General features: G+C 35.3%; 1 protein-coding gene across 1 annotated transcript; it reads left to right on the top strand.

The window, feature by feature from the left end:
- The first annotated feature begins 1944 nt into the window (after positions 1-1944).
- Positions 1945-18986, top strand: LOC129452672 (aldehyde oxidase 3). The gene is made up of 35 exons (XM_073861852.1): positions 1945-2195; positions 2430-2487; positions 3725-3821; positions 3924-4032; positions 4110-4236; positions 4315-4376; positions 4792-4869; positions 5162-5242; positions 5869-6013; positions 6142-6234; positions 6487-6638; positions 8464-8557; positions 8633-8742; positions 8817-9001; positions 9201-9363; positions 9463-9552; positions 9638-9807; positions 11306-11432; positions 11827-11949; positions 12030-12126; positions 12244-12368; positions 12619-12752; positions 13294-13381; positions 13496-13582; positions 13685-13876; positions 14080-14307; positions 14444-14539; positions 14636-14764; positions 15024-15098; positions 16915-16967; positions 17303-17417; positions 17510-17575; positions 17651-17846; positions 17932-18092; positions 18187-18986. Exons 1-35 carry the CDS (start codon positions 2136-2138, stop codon positions 18247-18249), a joined length of 4029 nt encoding a protein of 1342 aa, XP_073717953.1. The 5' UTR covers positions 1945-2135; the 3' UTR covers positions 18250-18986.
- Positions 18987-19503: the final 517 nt, after the last annotated feature.

Raw genomic sequence — 19503 nt, 5'->3', positions numbered from 1 at the left:
GCCGAAGGCAGACTTTGGTTATTGGCCTGTTCAAATAGAAGGTTTTGGTTTTAATCCGTACACTTTGCCCCAGTCCATTTTTATACAGTATCCACAACTCGTCCTGTAATCCAAGTATTACGAGGTGCCATATCATCCACCAGCACCACAAGATCTCCTGAAACAAAGTTTCTTTTGGCAGTATTCCACTTCTGGCGCTCCTGAATTCCAGGAAGATACTCATTTACCCAACGCTTCCAGAACAAATCCGACATATTGCACTTGAGGATGCTTTTAAATGTATTTATTTTAAAAATATATTTCAAAAATATATATCAGTGAAAATATATTTTGTAAACATAATCCAAAATATATTTCTATTTTGGATTCTTAAATATTTTGTAAACGAGCTAACATATTTTTTATTGTTAGTTTATTCGTATACAATTCATCATTGTTTGTTCATAGTTTCTATTGCATTAATTATAATGTTTACAGATACATTTGTTAAAATTAACATGTATTTAAAAAATTGAATGTTGATAAAGCATTGTTCATTGTTAGTTCACGAACCCTGGTAACATTTTACTATATTTTATACTTTTTACCACCTTTGGTTACTTGTAAATTTCTTTTACTTGTAAAGTAAAATTGAAGAAAAAAAGCTTTTTTTATTTTTTGTTTAAATAAATTGTTTGTTTAATAGTTAAAACGTATATTTTGTAGCACATAAATTTAGTGTATATTTAGTAAAAAAAGTAATGAAAATAATATATATTTATTTTATTTGAGAAGTTTTTTTTACCAGTTTTCACATATTAATAGTAAAAATCACTTATTTTCACTGTATGTACATGTTTATGCTTGACAGACACTTTTATCCAAAGTGACTAAAAGTAACTTTAAGTCAAAAAGTATCAAGGCAAAGTCAAAAAGTAGGTTTAAAGGTTTAAAAATACAATTATTATTCGGGTTTATGGCGACATCTGGTGGTCAGATTAGTAAACAAACCATTGACGAAGTTCTTAGAAAACTTTAATATTTTTAAGGTTTTTATTTATTTGCATTGTTTTACTTTTGATATGCATTCAACATAAAAAATACTGTAATATTTTTCAGTATTTACCATAGTAAACTGAATTAAATTGTAATATAATGAAGTATATTAGTAATTAATACATTTTGGTAATGTATACTATAGTAGGCTATTATGTAGTATTAAATATGGCGAATTGATGAACTGTAGTAAATACCATAGTATACTTTAATATTAACTATTACGAATAAGTGGCTACTAGTTTGCTAGTGTAAATACTAAAGTAGTCCCATACTAATTTTTTTCATGTTAGTTATCCATTTTATATAATTTGCATTGCATTTATTAATTGCAATATGTCATAAAAAATAACTGCATAGAGCATTTCGCTGTTATTTGAGACGGCACGTGCGGCTGAATTAAATGCAAAGGGTTATCAGACCTTCGTGCCAAAATGTTTCATAACTTTTCGTAATGGTGAACAACTGCCTCAAACTTATATTTTTCCTTTATTGTGTCCCATTTGATATGTGTTTCCTTTGTAATGATGGATCAATTACACGAGGAGGCGCTCAACGGCTTATAAATCCCAATTCTCCATTGATTTGCATTCAAATCTCATTGCGTTTTTATCTTTAAGTAGATTTATTTGTACACTGAAAGTTATCATCGTTTAAATTAATTTGTTAACAGGTCTCGTACCTTGCATTCACAACGAAGTCTGCATACGCAATCACTGTAATATGACGTTTTAAAATACTTATCCATGATTGGTTCATCCTGCTAGCGATGAGAAAGGTAACAACTGCATGACAACGAGTGCGCAGTAGTGTACCTCAGCGGTTGTTTATATGCAATAATTAACATTAATAACAATAAAGATAAATCATAACAATTTAACTGACAAGACATGATAAAAAATGGTTTTATTTACGTTTTTAATTATTTTTAAACCCATCGCAATTGCACATTCACTGACAACCTTTGTATTGAAAAGCTCCGCCCATTTCATTGCCTTAATATTGCCATTCCAGCTCTTTTATTTCAATCGTGCGGACTTTGTGGGAGTCTCACAGGAAATCACATTCTGCACTTTCTGTTCGTAGTGTGCATAAACTTTATGAAAATGGCTGAACAAACTCTAGAAGATGGCTTGATTTTCTATGTCAACGGGAAAAAGGTGATTTTCATGCACACCTGCAACACTTTTACTTGAAAAGTGACACAAATGTAACTTGTATAAAATCTGAAGGTTGTAATGTTGCACTGTAAAGTTTTAATGTTGTCCATTTTTCCCCTTGTAATCTGCATTAAGTCTATATGAATATATATATATATATATATATATATATATATATTATGCATGATATAATGCACATGCATTTCAACTATTATACTTTTTTTCTAAAAACAGATAACGGAGAAGAACCCAGATCCGGAGACTATGTTGCTGCCTTATCTCAGGAAAAAATGTATTTGTTTACTTATTTTTTTATTATTATTATGCTACTATCAAGAAGATACACATATGGCAAAAAGAAAAGAAATTTTTTTGAATAAAATTTAAAATATAGTTAGAAATATACAAAAAAATGCACTGAAATATATTTTGAAATATGTTTACAAAAATATATTTTCCAACAAAATATTTCTTGGCAAATTTTTGTATTTTTTAAAATATATTTTAAAAATAAAAATACTTTAAAACATTTATATTCACGTCACATTGAATGAAAAATGTGTTACAAACCTGTAAACATACCATTAAAATGAAATATATTTTCAACTGCAAAAATACACTTTTAATTGTATATTTTATAAATACTTATACATTTTATACTTTATACATTTTATATTGGCTAGGGAAAATGTATATTTTGCTGTATGGGTTGTAAAATTAGAAATGTATTTGTTGCTCCTGAAATAAATTTTAATATATGAAGGTTAAAACGAAATATATTTTAAAATTTAAAAATATATTAATTTAAGATTTACTTTTTACAAAATGTATTTAGCAAATATTTTTGGCCAGAGAAATAAATTTTTGCCATATGGGTAAATAAGAAAGGATTATATAAATGTGTCTGTGCAATTGTTTGGACATTAATAACTTTTTTAGTTGTTTACAACCTTTATATTATGGTATTTTTTATAATTTATATTCAGGTATAGAATATAAGAAAATATAAATGATCATTTCTCATGCTTCTGTTGTTATAAACCTGTATATATATCTTTGTTCTGATGAACACAAAGGAAATAATTTTAAGAATTGTTTGTAACCAAACCGATCATGAGCCCCATTCACTTCCAAAGTAGGAAAAATTGGTTTGGTTGCAAACATCCCTCAAAACATCTTCATTCGTGTTCATCAGAACAAAGAAATGTATACAGGTTTGTAACAACGTAAGGCTAAGTAAATGATGAGACAATTTTCATTTTTGGGTGAACTATCCCTTTAATATTTTATAAACTGGACTAGCTTAACATTTCCACTGAAATACCTTTCCTGGTAATGCATTTGATGCAAATTGATATTACATTTATTACGGGTCTGAAAATGTCTGCTGCTTACTGCAGTCTGACCCAAATAAAACCAAACACTGGCCGCTATTTATTCTGAAGTTTGAGATAAGAGTGAATTATGTATTTTCACTGTAAATCAATGTCATGCATTACAACCTTGACTTTTTGTGTGTATGTGTGTAGTACGGTTAACAGGCACTAAGTATGGCTGTGGTGGAGGCGGGTGTGGAGCCTGTACTGTAATGGTGTCCAGATACCACTCTCAAAACAAAAACATTAGGTATCCTTTCATTCACTTAAATTTGGTTAAGTTAGTTACGGTGTCATGCATAATAAACTGCTGTGCAAATGCATGATAAGTTATATTTTCTTCACCGATCAGTCACTTCTCCGTCAACGCCTGCTTACTTCCCATATGCCAACTTCACGGGGCCGCCGTGACGACCGTCGAAGGCATAGGGAGCACCAAAACCAAATTACACCCGGCCCAGGTGTGAGATCATACCTAATCCAGATCCACCTATTACTGCCATATGACATATGAATCTGTATTTGTTTTGTTTATCAGGAGCGTATAGCAAAAGCTCACGGCTCTCAGTGTGGGTTCTGTACGCCTGGTATGGTGATGTCCATGTACACTTTACTGAGGAACAATCCAAAACCCACCTTGGAGGAGGTGACAGAGGGTCTCGCTGGTATGGCCACCTACTGTACAAGCATGATCTCACATATGTACAGCGATCTTGAAAAACAATTATAATGTTGCTTTGCAGGTAATTTATGCAGATGCACGGGGTATCGACCTATCGTTGATGGTTACAGGACGTTCTGCGAGGTAAACAGAGCCACTTGGGTTCACCACTAATGTGATTCGGTTTGGGGACTGAATCATGTGCCACCCGCCTGGCAAGGCTTTCTTGTGATCAGATTTGTTTCAAACTACATTTTTATTCATTTCTCTATCTAACCATTTCTAATGCACTTGATTTATCCCTGAAGAACTTTGACGTAAAGTTTATTATTCTAAAAGCATTTTTGGGAAATAACGTGTTTGTGATCAGTTATGATGCTAGAGTCAACTAAACATCTTATATAAGATTGTTATCTAACTACCCTGCTAACAGTATGAATGATTTACTTGTGTTGCAGGTTTATTTTTACCATATTTGCATTTAATACAATTCTCAATAGCATATTGTGGCATTGAAATGATTTATTTATGATTTTTTAAAAAAAAAATTCATTTTCCGAGTGAGAAGTGTTGCCAGATAAATGGCACTGCATGCTGCATGGCCAATGAAAATGGATCTGTGGGGCCTGTAGTGAATGTAAGTGTGTTTGTGTGTCACTTCATGCATTTACTGTTGTTGTGTGTTGATCGTTGGACTTTGACTTGCAGTAAAAATGACTTACTTAGGCAATATATTGATTAAACTGATTCACAAACTGGCTTTTATCACCGGAAACATCGCATAAACCAAGTAGTTGGTCCAATATGGGATTTTTAATGACTGATGCAGATAACATACATTACATTACATGCAGTATATAACCGGGGCTAGTTGTCACATCTTTACTGTACTATTGTATAAGCAACCATCAGTTTTTTATCTTTATTAGGGTCAACTAGAGCTGTTTAATAAAGACGGCCTGCTTCCGCTGGACCCCACACAGGATCTCATCTTCCCTCCCGAGCTCATGGTTTGTTAAACCTACTTAGTTATAGTATTTAGTAGGTTATGCAAGTCTTGTATTCCTGTAGCTCAATTGGTAGAGCGTTGCATGAGCAACACCAAGGTGGTGGTTTTGATTACTAGGTAAACACAAATACTGATAACATTTTATAGCTTGTATCTATCTATCTATCTGCTAAATGCATAAATGAAAATGGAAATATTGCTTGAGTTAATTTCAAATGTGAGGGAAAGTTTGGCTGATTTATTTTAGGATTTGGTTGCATTTACATTCATGCATTTGGCAGACAGTTTTATCCGATGCATTTAAGCCACACATTATCCTTATAGCAAAAATTCATTTATTTGACCAAAAATATGTTTTAAATATATGCTAAATACATTTTGAAGAAAGTAAAGCTTAAATAATTTTTTTTTGTAAAAATACCAATATTTTTTTTATATATTTCAGCACATATATTTTTTCTTTATTTCGAAATATATTTAAAATTATATTTGAAAATGTATTTTATGCTGTATGGGTATTATCTGTATGTGTGTTCCCTAGGATTCAAACCCTTGACCTTTGCACTGCTTACACAACATATTTTATATATTTATTGTGTATTGTGGTGTTATTTTTGGTGTGTGTAGAGATTGGCAGAGTCACAGGAACGAATCTCTCAGAAGTTCATTGGAGAGAGAATGACTTGGATCTCACCTGGATCTCTGGATGAGCTGCTACAGCTGAAAGCAGATCACCCACAAGCCCCTATTGTCATGGGAAACACCAACATAGGTTACATTCGTGCCCAGCTTGCACTCTTCGACTAATTTAACGTGATTTCTTCTGTATTTTGCTCAATTCTAGTTGAATTAGCAGTTTAATTCATTTATCTTTTTGAAGTTTTTTTGTTTTTTCACCAGGTCTGGACATTAAGTTCAAGGGTATCTTTCATCCTGTTCTCATATCACCAACACGAGTTCATGAACTGTTCAAAGTCACACAGAAACCGGAAGGTGTGTTTGTGTGTAAAACCTAACCAAACTTGAGACGCCATGCGATGATGTCATCACAAATAGCAAAATATTACATTTATATATATTGGCAGAGACTTTTTTTGTCCAAAGTAAGTGGGAATCGAACCCATGATGTTCTATAAGAACACAATTATGCATTTATTTAAATGATTCAATTTTATACAGAAATGATGACCAATTCTGCTTCTACATGCATGCAGTGCACATCAGGAGATTGTTTTGTATTTGTAGGTGTTTGTGTCGGTGCAGGTTGCAGTATGTCTGTTGTGAAGAGTGTGTTGGAGAAGAGCATTGTTTCTTTTCCTCCAGAGAACACACACATGTTCAGAGCTCTTCTGCAGCAGATCAACCTCTTGGGTGGACAACAGATCCGTAATGTGGCTGTACTGTAACTCAAATCACATGTTTTTTTAATTAAATGTTCACACACCAGTTTAGGTCAAAGTTTATTGCTCCTGCTACTGAACCAGAAAAGCTACAATGAATACTCCTATAACCTTGAAGCAGACTCTAAATAGCAGATACACCGCAATAAATACAATATTAAGTCAACAATAAATTAAACTTTAATCTAATCTATCTGTGCATATCTGTGTCTGTCTGCCTGCCTGTGTAGCTGACTGTCTGTCTGTCTATCTCTCTGTCTTTCTGTCCAGATATACATGTCCTTCTGCTATCTGTCTGTCTGTCTGTGTGTCTATGTGTCTGTCTGTCTGTCTATCTATCCCTTTCTGCCTGTCTGTCTGTCTTTCTATCTATGTCTGTGTCTGGCTGGCCGTCTATCTATCCCTTTCTGTCTGTCTATCTATCTATCTGTCTATCTGTCTGTCTGTCTGTCTATCTATCTGTCTGTCTGCCTATATGGCCATCTGTCTGTGTCTGTCTGTCTTTTTTCTGTCTGTATGTCTGTCTGTCTGTCTGTCTGTCTGTCTGTCTGTCAGTCTATCTACACTATCTATCTATCTGTCTGTCTGTCTGTCTGTCTGTCTGTCTGTCTGCCTATATGGCCATCTGGCTGTGTCTGGCTGTCTTATCAATCCTTATCTGTCTATCTGTCTGTCTGTCTATCTGCCTATATGGCCAGCTGTCTGTGTCTGTCTGTATTTTTTCTGTCTGTCTGTCTTTTTTCTGTCTGTCTGTCTGTTGTCTATCTACATTATCTGTCTGTCTGTCTCTCTGTCTGTCTGCCTATATGGCCATCTGTCTGTGTCTGGCTGTCTTATCTATCCCTGTTTGTCTATCTGTGTCTATCTGGCTGTCTATCTATCTCTTTCTATCTGTCTGTCTTTGTTCTGTCTGTCTATCTACACTATCTATCTATCTGTCTGTCTGTCTATCTGTCTATCTACACTATCTATCTACACTATCTATCTATCTGTCTGTCTATCTGTCTGTCTGTCTGTCTATGTGTCTGTATCTATCTATCTATCTATCTATCTATCTGTCTTTCTGTTTGTCTCTCGATTTATCTGTCTGGCTGTCTGTCTGTCTGTCTACACCATCTATCTGTCTGTGTCTGGCTGTCTGTCTATCTATCCCTGTCTGTTTGTCTGTCTGTCTGTCTGTCTCTCTGTCTGTCTATCTATCTGTGTCTAGGTGGCTGTTTATCTATCTCTATCTGTCTTTCTGTTTGTCTCTCGGTTTATCTGGCTGGCTGGCTGTCTAACTATCCCTTTCTGCCTGTTTATCTATTTCTGTGCCTGGGTGGCTGTCTCTGCCTGTGTCTATCTATCTGTGTGTGTGTGTGTGTCTGGCTGTCTATCTATTCCTGTCAGTCAGTGTCTTTGTCTGGCTGTCTATCCCTTTCTGCCTGTCTGTCTGTCTATCTATGTCTGTGTCCATCTGTCTGTCTGTCTGTCTGTCTGTCTGTCTGTCTGTCTGTCTGTCTGTCTGTCTGTCTATCTATCTATCTATCTATCTATCTATCTATCTATCTATCTATCTATCTATCTATCTATCTATCTATCTATCTATCTATCTATCTATCTATCTATCTATCTATCTATCTATCTGTCCACCTATCAAATATAATAAAAGCAGGTCATGTCACCTTTCATATCAAGGCCCAAATGGTTATCTACTATTTTAACATGTACCATGTTTATTTCAAACACTTTCTGAATGTAATTAGCTTTAATAAACTAAAATGACCAGTCATACATGGTAAGCACGTTTAAATAAAGCTTCATGTCATGTGTCTATATGTAGACACTGGGAGGCAACATTGCAAGCGCATATCCAAACTCTGATCTGACCCCTGTCCTGGCTGCTGGGAGATGCACGCTGGTCGCTCTGTCTAAAGGTGAGATCATTTATTTTATGAACTTCACTGGTTTTGTACTTTGCAAGTCTTAACTCTGCCCATTTGTCATTACAGAGGGACGGCGAAGAGTGCCGATTGATAAAGACTTCTTCTTGGGTTTCGCAAAAACAGCTGTGAAGCCAAATGAGATCATCCTGTCTGTTTTTATTCCTGCTTCTAGAAAGGTGAATATAAGAAGAATAACTATTACTGTAAGATTGCAGACATTTCTTTGATAACATATAACACTTTTCACCAGGATGAGGTTGTGCATGCGTTTAGACATGCTCCACGTAAGGAGAACGCGTTGGCTACGGTCAACGCCGGGATGCGTGTTTGGTTCAACGAGAACTCAAGTGTGGTAAAAGACATCAGCATTTATTATGGAGGAGTGGGAACAACTATTGTCAGTGCTGAGGGCGTGTGCAAACAAATCATTGGAAGGTAATGCACAGATTTCATTTCATATACATACATATATATGTGCTTAAATATTCCAGTTTTATTTAGTAAGGAAATTGGCTAACATTAAAAGTCTGGCCTTGGTCTTGGTGTCAACCCCTAAAGGTCTTGGTGTTGGTTCAGGTGGTCTTGACTATAACACTATTATTTAGAAATAGCATTGTATTTGGTCCTTATTAAGGCCTTGGGAGGAGGCAACATTAAGTGACGGGTACAGGGCGCTGATGGATGACGTAACTCTGATGGTGTCGGCTCCGGGTGGGAAGGTGGACTTCCGGAGATCCTTGACCCTTAGCTTGCTCTTTAAATTCAACCTGCTCGTTCTCCAATACCTGCAAGAGAAGGTACACACGATCTCATATGGAGTCTTTTACGTCACATGAACATCATTTGGAAACATATTTGGTTGTTTACTATCAATGTGTAATGTCTGTGTTTAACAGAATGTGATTTTAAAGGAAATACCCAAAGAGCTCCAAAGCACAATCCAGCCTCTACCTAAACACATTCAGCCCGGCTACCAGGAGTTTCAGGTTTAACACTCTCTATCATTGAATAATGTATAGAGCATGTATGTTATGTTGAAAAGTGTTGGAAATAGTGAGTTTATGTGCACAGAATGTCCTAGAGAGTCAGTCGGCACAGGATCCAGTGGGTCGCCCCATGGTTCACCGTACGGCTTTGAGCCAGGCGACCGGAGAAGCCGTTTACTGTGACGATCTACCGCATATCGACGGTGAACTTTTCCTAGCGATCGTGACCAGCTCCAGAGCGCACGCCAAGATCACGTAAGAGACACACACGTACTCCAGATACAAAGCACAGTTCTGCATGCCCTAATGACTTTCTTTAAATGTTTCCAGTGGTGATGTTTTAAGGAAACATTTATATTTTAAGCTTTATTAACTACGGCAGCATGCATGTATATGGGAGAGTTGAGGTCAAACCTCTTACCCAATTTTACAAAAACCCATCACTTTACCACGGAAGATATTTAATAACTGTATGAATTTGTTTTTGATAGATGGATGCACTTTTTTGAGCTTTAAAAATGGGGCATTATCCAATGTTATTATTAAGCTTAACTCTTTTCCCACCATTGACGAAGAGAATACGCTTCCTTGCCAATGTCGAATTTTTACGGCAATCCATATTTTCGCTATTATCCACAAGGTGGTGCTCTTACCCAATTTATAAAACACTGAAGCACCCACTAGGACCAAAAACAGTAAAAGCTCTGTGTTTGTTTTGAAAATCATTCTGAATCAGATTTCTAATAAAAGTCCTTTACAAAAACGCAATTTTCTTGGCTTTTTGCAAAAAATGTATATATTTAAATACCAAATCCATATTTGAGAGGTGATAAGAGAACAAATGAAGAAAGGATAAAACGTTTTATTTATTTATTATTATTTTTTTAAAGCAAATGGTCTGTTCTTTCATTTAAATTATTGTATGTTTATATATTTAAAGAAAAAAATTTTTAAGGCATGAAAATCATAAAAAATGCTGCAGCTGGCTGGCAACTTTTTTAAAAATGCTGACGGGAAAAGATTTAAAAGACCCATACGGCAAAAATATATTTTTACAAATAATTTTAAATATATTTCAAAATCTAGAAAAAATATATGTTCTGAAATATATTTTAAAATGTATTTTTCACTAATATATTTCTTGGCCATTTTTCACATATTTTGAAATATATTTTAAAAATAAATAAACAAACAATTTTTTAAGCATTTACATCCACGCCAATGGAAGAAAAACTTTGTTTATCTTACAAACATGTAAACATAACAGGTTTGAAAAGGTTAAAATTAAAATATATATTTTATTATAAATTATAAAATTGAATGTTTTATAAATACTTTATAAACTATAAATTTTTTGCAAGAAAAAAGATATTTTTGCCGCACAAGTTGTAAAATTAGAAATGTATTTGTTGCTCCTCAAAAATACATTTTGAAATATATATTGATATATTATGTTAAAAGTTAAAACTAAATATATTTAAGCTTTTCTTGTTTTTTCAAAATGTATATAGCATATATTTAAAACATATTTTTTGGCCAGAGAAATCAAGTTTTTTGCCATATGCATGTATGCACCTTCTGTAAGATTGCTTATTTTCTAATTTCTAATTTGCAAATTTTTGTTTTGGGGTAACCTATTCCTTTAACAATAATACAATACATCCAACTATTCAAGTAATGTTTGCGTCCATGGCATATGTCATTACTTTGATACTATTGAACTTCAATTCATCATTGTTTTTTTCTGAAACAGACATATCGACTTCAGTGAAACGCTAAAGTTGCCTGGTGTGGTGGACGTGGTCATTGCCGATGACATACCAGGCAAGAAGATCAGGAACGTTATGGGCTTCGATGAAGAACTGCTGGCTATAAGCGAGGTTTGCTTTTGTTGAATATTTTGCATAAATTCCCTTATAATTTATTTACTAAACATCATCCCATATCAGTTGTACATGACTTCCTTTATTTAGCTGAACCAAGTAATCCATGTTTTCTGATGTGAAACGATATGTTTGTGAGAAAAAAGGTTCATATTTTGAGCACATTTATCAATCAATACGTTGCATATACAGTACATGATCAGCATGGTAAATTCATATCTGGTGGCACATCAATAACGTTGATTCTCATTGGTTCTCATAACGAAACATGCACATGATGACTACCAATGAGACACAAGAACTTATGAGATTCGACTTCATATTTGGGTGAACTATTTGTTCAAATAGAAATATGAATTTAAAATATCGCATGTGTCCAATGTGTCATCAGGTGACCTGTGTGGGTCAGATGGTTTGCGGCGTGGTTGCAGATTCTGAAGCTCATGCTAAACGTGGGGGGGCGTTGGTGAAGATCACCTACGAAGATCTCCAGGATCGCATCTTTACTTTGGAAGTATGCGGAGACTTTTCATCTCATGAATTCTTGTGAAACATAATGTTTTTTATGAATCTGTTCTTGGATCTTGTTTGCAGGAAGCCATAGAGAAGCAGTCGTTCTTCTTACCTAAGTGGAAAATTGGGAGAGGAGATGTTGAAAAGGCTTTAGAAGATGCGGAAGAAGTCTATGAAGGTAAAATGTGCTACTGTAACCATCTATAGCCTAAAAAAAGATTGCACTGCTTTGCACATCTAAATATTCCGAAGATCTTGATGTATATTTCCTATGTATTTATGGCTTGTGTCATAGGAGAGATTCGGATTGGAGGGCAAGAACATTTCTACCTGGAAACACAGAGTTTTCTGGTCGTTCCCGTTGGGGAAGAGCAGGAGATGAAAGTGTATTTGTCCACCCAACATCCTGCACTTACACAGGTATGACTTGTTTACAGAAACATTATCCATAGAAATTATCAGATGAATGAAATAATAATAATAATATTAATGAGGGTCTGACTATTTTTGGGAGATGCAATGTTTCCCACATTCCCCAAGTGTTCCATTATAAAAAAGAAAAAACACCCCCAAAGTCACCCCATTGGTTGTGCCGATGTTGGCCAAAAGCGGCATACTATATTTTGAATGTTTTTAAAATGTTAACTTTGTTTTCGTCTTTATGTTGCAGGAGGCAATAGCCGAGACGTTGGGAATCCCGTCCAATCGTGTGTCTTGCCATGTTAAACGAGTGGGCGGGGGATTCGGTGGCAAAATCACCAAAACCTCCATCTTGGCATCCATTACCGCCGTTGCTGCCTGGAAGTGAGTCAAAACCAGCTGCGTTTCCAAGTTTTGCGCAAAGCGTTATTTTCTAAATGTCGACAAAAAACAATTGCGATATGACGACGTTTCCATTAAACAATGTTAAGTGACTAAAACGTAATTTTATTCTTTCACGATAAGTGATTCCGAAAACCATGACATTGAGTGTGTTCGACTTCATACATCAAAATACAGCGAGAGCCACTTGCAAGCATAGAGAGCAGTCAACAACTGAATCGCTCTTGCGATATTTTGTGATCTGTCTTGTACTTCAATCAAACATACGGCGTCATATTTAAAGAATGATCGTGTGACTTTTACGCACATCAGTTGTGAAAAAACTTTTTTGCGATATATGAGAGTTTATGCTAAATTGCCTTGGACGCATTTTCAATTCCCTATTTTAATTTGCGGGGTAATGGAAACAGCTATTATCAATAGCTTTTGTGCACATTTTAATGATCGAAATAGTAAAATTAGTTTACTTATGTTTCAAATAGTTCCTATTAGGGATTTTTGCTAATCTTATTTTCACGTCCAGGACTGGACGGCCAGTGCGATGTGTATTAGAAAGAGGCGAGGACATGCTGATAACCGGAGGACGCAACCCAGTGTTGGGAAAGTATAAGGCAAATACACGAAATATATTATTTTCCGATATAAGGTAATAGTGATTATTACATTAGTCTGTATGACTTTATTAGTATTTACTTGTTTGTTGTGTGCTTATCTGTGTTGAAAAGGTGGGATTTATGAAAAACGGGAGAATAACGGCAGCTGATATTCAATATTACCTTAATGCTGGAAACACGGCGGATGAGTCTGTATTGGTAAGATGTGTTAATGTGGTATAGTCACCATCAGAGATGCCTGTGTAAAAGTTGGTATATTACGAAACATAATTTTTAATTGTTTTTCATTTATTTTTCAAGGTAGCTGAAAAGATCATATTACATCTCGATAATGCCTATAACATACCAAACCTGCGTGGCCAATCAGTAGCTTGCAAGACAAACCTGCCATCCAATTTGGCGTTCAGAGGATTCGGTGTTCCCCAGGGCATGCTGGTCATGGACAATATGATCACCGATGTTGCTCATAAACTCGGCCGCCTGCCCGAAGAGGTCGGATGTTGCTCATTAAATGTTGTTTTTCTTCTGGGCAAAATCGTATTGCAGTCATTTTTAACGTGATTACAGCACTGAACGTGTATTACTATTCCTTACTATTAACAAACATACCAGATTAATTGCGCATTTTTATACATCCGATTTTCGACTCATTGGTATTCAAAATTTATTTTGAAGTTTCCTCTTCTGAATTGCAGATCAGAGAAATAAACATGTACAAAGACATCTCGCTCACTCACTACAAGATGAAGTTCGATCCGGAGAATCTCGTTCGCTGTTGGGAAGAATGCAAAGAAAAAGCCGACATCCACCGGAGACGTCAGGCCATCGACATCTTCAATCAGGAAAATCAATACAAAAAAAAGGGAATCGCCATCGTGCCTGTTAAATGCGGCATTGGGTTTCCAATTAACTTCCTCAACCAGGTTATTGTTACTAAAAACATGTTTGATATGTTAATAGAACTTAGCTTAAATGCACTGTAAGTTGCTTTGGATAAAAGTATGCATGCCAAAGCATGAACGCAAACTCTCATTAATCTGTCATGTGTTTATATTAAAGGCTGCTGCTCTCGTGCATATATATAATGATGGATCTGTGTTAGTTAGCCACGGTGGAATAGAAATGGGTCAAGGATTACACACTAAAGTCCAGCAGGTACTGTATTACTTCTCGCTTTCTGTACTTCTCTGTAATCTTTTGAGGTTAAAGGTTTGAAGATGGATGACAACTTTATGTGCTGGAATCTCACAGGTTGTCAGTCGAGAGCTGAATATCCCAACTTCTCTCATTCACATCTCTGAGACCAGCACAGATTCCGTTCCCAACACCTGCCCGACTGCTGCATCCTTTGGTACGGATGCGAACGGAATGGCCGTACAGGTACCCAAAATTCAATCCTACAGCTAAAGTCAGTGATTGACAGAACCAATAGACTGTGTATGAATTTATTTAGAAATATTGAGAAGAATATACATAAAATTCCATATAATATTCCAAAAAAAATCCATATATAATATTTCAAAATATTCCATTCGTATATGACTTACTGAAAGCTTTGTGTGTCATTAAAAGTCGAATGGATAAATATCATATTCAGTGTTTGTCTTAGTTTATTTTATAACATTGTGTAATTTTACAGGATGCCTGTCAAATTTTGTATAAAAGACTCGAGCCAATCAGAAAGAAGAATCCTAATGGTACATGGCAGAACTGGGTAAAGATTAGATATTATTGAAATTATTTATTATATTTATTATTAGCATTGAACAGAAAATACATTTAAAGATGAATGGCTTAATTTACATTGCATCTTTAAGTATACAGAAAAAGAAGGTAAAGTGCTCCTACTATCGATTTTTGAAAATTACTTTTCATGCAGGGTGTAATGTAGCTGTAAATTAATGCAAACAAGCCGCAAAGTTGTAAAGTTGAAAGTGCACCGTAAACAAAGTGATTGTCTCACAATGGAAAGAGTCGAGTCTGAACCGCTACACTGCAAAAAAATGATTTTCAAGAAAAAAAAATCTTAATATTTTTGTCTTGTTTTCAGTAAAAATATCTAAAAATTCTTAAATTAAGATGCTTTTACTTGATGAGCAAAACAACCCAAAGTGTTAAGACCAAAAATATCAAATTTAAATGATTTTCTGCATAAAACAAGCAAAAAAATCTGCCCATGGGGTCAGCAAATTTTTCTTGAATTTTTTTTCTTTTGAATTTTTCAAGAAAAAATTTCTTAGTATTTTTGTCCTGCTTTCAGCAAAAATATCTTATAATTCTTAAATTAAGATTCTTTTTCTTGATGAGCAAAACAAAGCAAGAAAATAAGTCTAGTTTTTAGACCAAAAATATCAAATTTAAGTTATTTTGTGCATAAAACAAGTAAAAAAAATTTCTTAAACACTAAATTCAAGAAAATTAGCCTACCCCATTGGCAGATTTATTTGCTTGTTTTATGCACATATTTTTGGTCTAAAAACTAGACTTATTTTCTTGCGTTGTTTTGCTCATCAAGAAAAAGCATCTTAATTTAAGAATTATTAGATATTTTTACTGAAAACAAGACAAAAATACTAAGATTTTTTTTTCTTAAAAATCTTTTTTTTGCAGTGAATTAAGTGTTTAAAAAAAGTTCAAGATTTTTTTTCTTATCCCATTGGCCAATTTTTTTGCTTGTTTTATGCACAAATTCACTTTAATTTGTTACATATTTGCATAATCCCCGCTTACATTCATGTACATCATGGACTGGGCCATCTGACCAATCAGAGCTGAGTCACACATAGGAGGGGTTTGGCAAGACGAATCTTCGAACAAACAACAAAATAGCAAATGCATATAAGAAAACTAAACAGGGTTCCCACGGGTCTTTGAAATCCTTGAAAGTTTGTGAATCTGGGGGGAAAATTCAAGGTTCTGGGAAGTTTTTGAAAATATACATACATAGATACAGGTCATTGAAAGTGCTTGAATCTATTTTATGCATCATAAAAATTCTAGACATTTTAAGCAGACGTGCTAAACTGTTCCCTTTAAATGTTTATATCTTCTGAATGCGAATGTTGATTCATACCAAAATGCTTTTTTGCATAGTTGTGTTTGACACATGAAAACGTCTCGGGTTACGTATGTAACTGTTGTTCCCTGAAAAGGGAATGAGATGCTGCGTCTCTCTTGCTATACTTCCTGCGTCCCTGTAACGCCGTCTTTGGCAATATTTCAGATGATATACCTCCTGGCTCCCGCGTCACCCTGTCTTTATTGCTAAGCCTCACCATTGGTTGAATTTGAAATACACATTCAGACGCACTTACCCCTGGAGACGTCCCCAAAGTGTCACCGCAGTGACGCAGCGCAAGTTCCCTCGAAAGGGTGGAAACCCAGATTAAAGTTTTTTTTTTTTGACTTTGCAAGCGTGTAAACCTACTGTTGGGGACTCCCAAAACCAATTATGAACCTTTCATAATAGGAGCATTTTAATAGTTTTATTGTATTTGTGGGTTTAACTCCTAACTATCTTTTCGCTAAAGATAATGACTGCGTTTTTGGAGAAGATTAGTTTGTCGGCTACAGGATACTACAGGTAAACATTTCCCTCTAAACAACCCGTCAGTCTACAAATTCCAATTCACGTTTTGGAGCTTCAAATGAGATCTTGGCAGAGTCTGAAAATTAGTCAGATTTGTTAAATTATTAAAGTTTTCGAAAGTGCGCAATATGAACTCGAACTTTTCCCATCAAATTCTTCAACTTTAATTGTAAACCACTATAAATTTCCTCATCTCTTTTATTTATTTATTTCATTAAACTTAAAGGTACAGTGTTGGTTTTTAGAACCATCTTGATGTGAGCTTGCGAATTGCAACCAACGGCTCAGTCCACAGCTTGTTTGATGTTTGTGAATGTTTTGTCGGCTAGGGGTCAAGACTTGTATATGGACTGGGAGAAGCTAGAGGGAAAGCCGTATGCTTATTTCACATACGGGGTGTGCTGCAGTGAGGTCGAGCTGGACTGTTTGACTGGAGAGTACAGAGTAAACCTATACATTATCCTAAATATTTGTACTATATGCATGTTTTTTATTGTTGGGCTACTAAAATAATCTTGTGTATTTTTTCCTTATAGACTTTGAGGACTGATATGGTCGTCGATATCGGCAGAAGTATAAATCCATCGATCGACGTTGGTCAGGTAAGATACTTGCTACTACAGGACATTATAGATGTTGTTTTTATTTGTGATATTAATATATATGTGTTGTGTCAGATTGAAGGATCGTTCATACAGGGTTTGGGTCTCTACACAATGGAAGAACTCAAGTTTTCTCCCTCTGGCATGTTGTACACACGTGGGCCGGGCCAATACAAGATCCCGTCTTTCTGCGACGTTCCTCTGAAGTTTAACGTCTGCCTGTTAGCCGGGTCGTCCAACCCTCTCGCCATCTACTCTTCAAAGGGGATCGACTCTCACTCATCTTACACTTACACATCTTTCTTTCTTCATTCTTTCTTTTATTTTCGAACTTTCTGTGTCGTTTCAGGGGATCGGTGAGCCGTGTCTGTTTTTAGGCAGTTCAGTGTTTTTCGCTATAAAAGAGGCCGTGGCTGCTGCCCGTAAGGATGCGGGTTTAACTGGAGCGTTCACCCTGAACAGCCCTGCCACCCCAGAGCGGACGTGTCTCGCCTGTGCCACACGTTTCACAAACATGGTACGAAAATCATTTGTTAAAATCACTTATACATGGTTAAATTGTAATTTTCATGAAGTAATGCTATTGAGATGCTTTTATTTTTATTTTAAAGGTTTTACAAAGTAAAGCCGGATCAACTTCTGGATCAGCACAGCCGTGGGCTTTGGACATATAATCAATCCTATGATTAAAAACATCATAATACTTTTATCTAACACTAATCTGGACAACACAAGCATTTATATTGCTCTTATCAAAGACTTAATATAAGTATTATCAGCTTAACAACTAATAACAACAAAAACATTGTACTCATGCTGGGTATGTAACCACATATCACCATTTTAATTTGTTTATTATTAACTATATAGTTAATTTTATATCACATCACACATTTAATGATTACATTTGCAACCATTTACAAATAACATCTATATATTCTATTCTTTCTACTCTATTTATATGCAATTATAACATTTTTTGCACTTAAAGGTGCAATGTGGGACTTTTAGGGGCATCTAGTGGTAAGACAGCTCAAACCACAGCTCACCCCTTCTTTTCAAGACGCATAGTAAAGATACGGTAGACGCCACATGACAAACACGTCATCGTCTGAGACAACGTAGTGACAAAACGCACTCTATAGAGCAGTTTATCCCTTTTGGGTTACTTTAGAAACATGATGGCGACTTACACCATGGGTACCCTTACATGTATGTAGATAAAAACGGCACATTTTAAGGGAATAAAAACAATACAGTTCATTATGAAAGGTCTTTATACACCACTGATAATATAGTTAGGTATATATTGCGTTTCTGTCAAGAGATCCTTCTAATAGTCCCACATTGCACCTTTAACATTTAAGATTGTTTGTAAGTTGTTCATGAATTAAATTCTACTATAAATCTACCAATTAGTATTGTTATACTTTCCCAAATTATATTTTTATATTAAATAAATATATGCATTTAAGGGACACTTCAAATATGCTCATTTTCGAGCCCCCCTGTAGGGAGGCATTGGATTTTTGCCGTTTTGGAGTCCATTCGGCCGGTCTCCGGGTCTGCTGGTATCACTTTTGGCGTGGCTTGGCATGGTCCATTGAGTCTGATTGGACCATTAGCATTGCGCTCAAAAGTGACTAAAGAGTTTCGATATTTTGTCTATTTAAAACTTGACTCTTCTGTAGTTACATCGTATACTAAGACCGATGGAAATTAAAAGTTGTGATTTTCTAAGCCGATATGGCTAGGAACTATACACTCATTCTGGCATAAAAATCAAGGACTTTGCTGCCGTAACATCGCTGCAAGAGGGGCAATGATATTACGCACTGCCCGAAAATAGTATCCTGCTATAGACGGTATGCATTGCACATTTTTCCGCGTTGCCACGCCGGGCTCGCAGTGTTGAGTGACAAAACATT

This window comes from Misgurnus anguillicaudatus, chromosome 23, assembly GCF_027580225.2.
Source record: "Misgurnus anguillicaudatus chromosome 23, ASM2758022v2, whole genome shotgun sequence".
Taxonomy (NCBI): Eukaryota; Metazoa; Chordata; class Actinopteri; order Cypriniformes; family Cobitidae; genus Misgurnus; species Misgurnus anguillicaudatus.
This window is presented reverse-complemented; position numbering and strand designations above follow the sequence as displayed.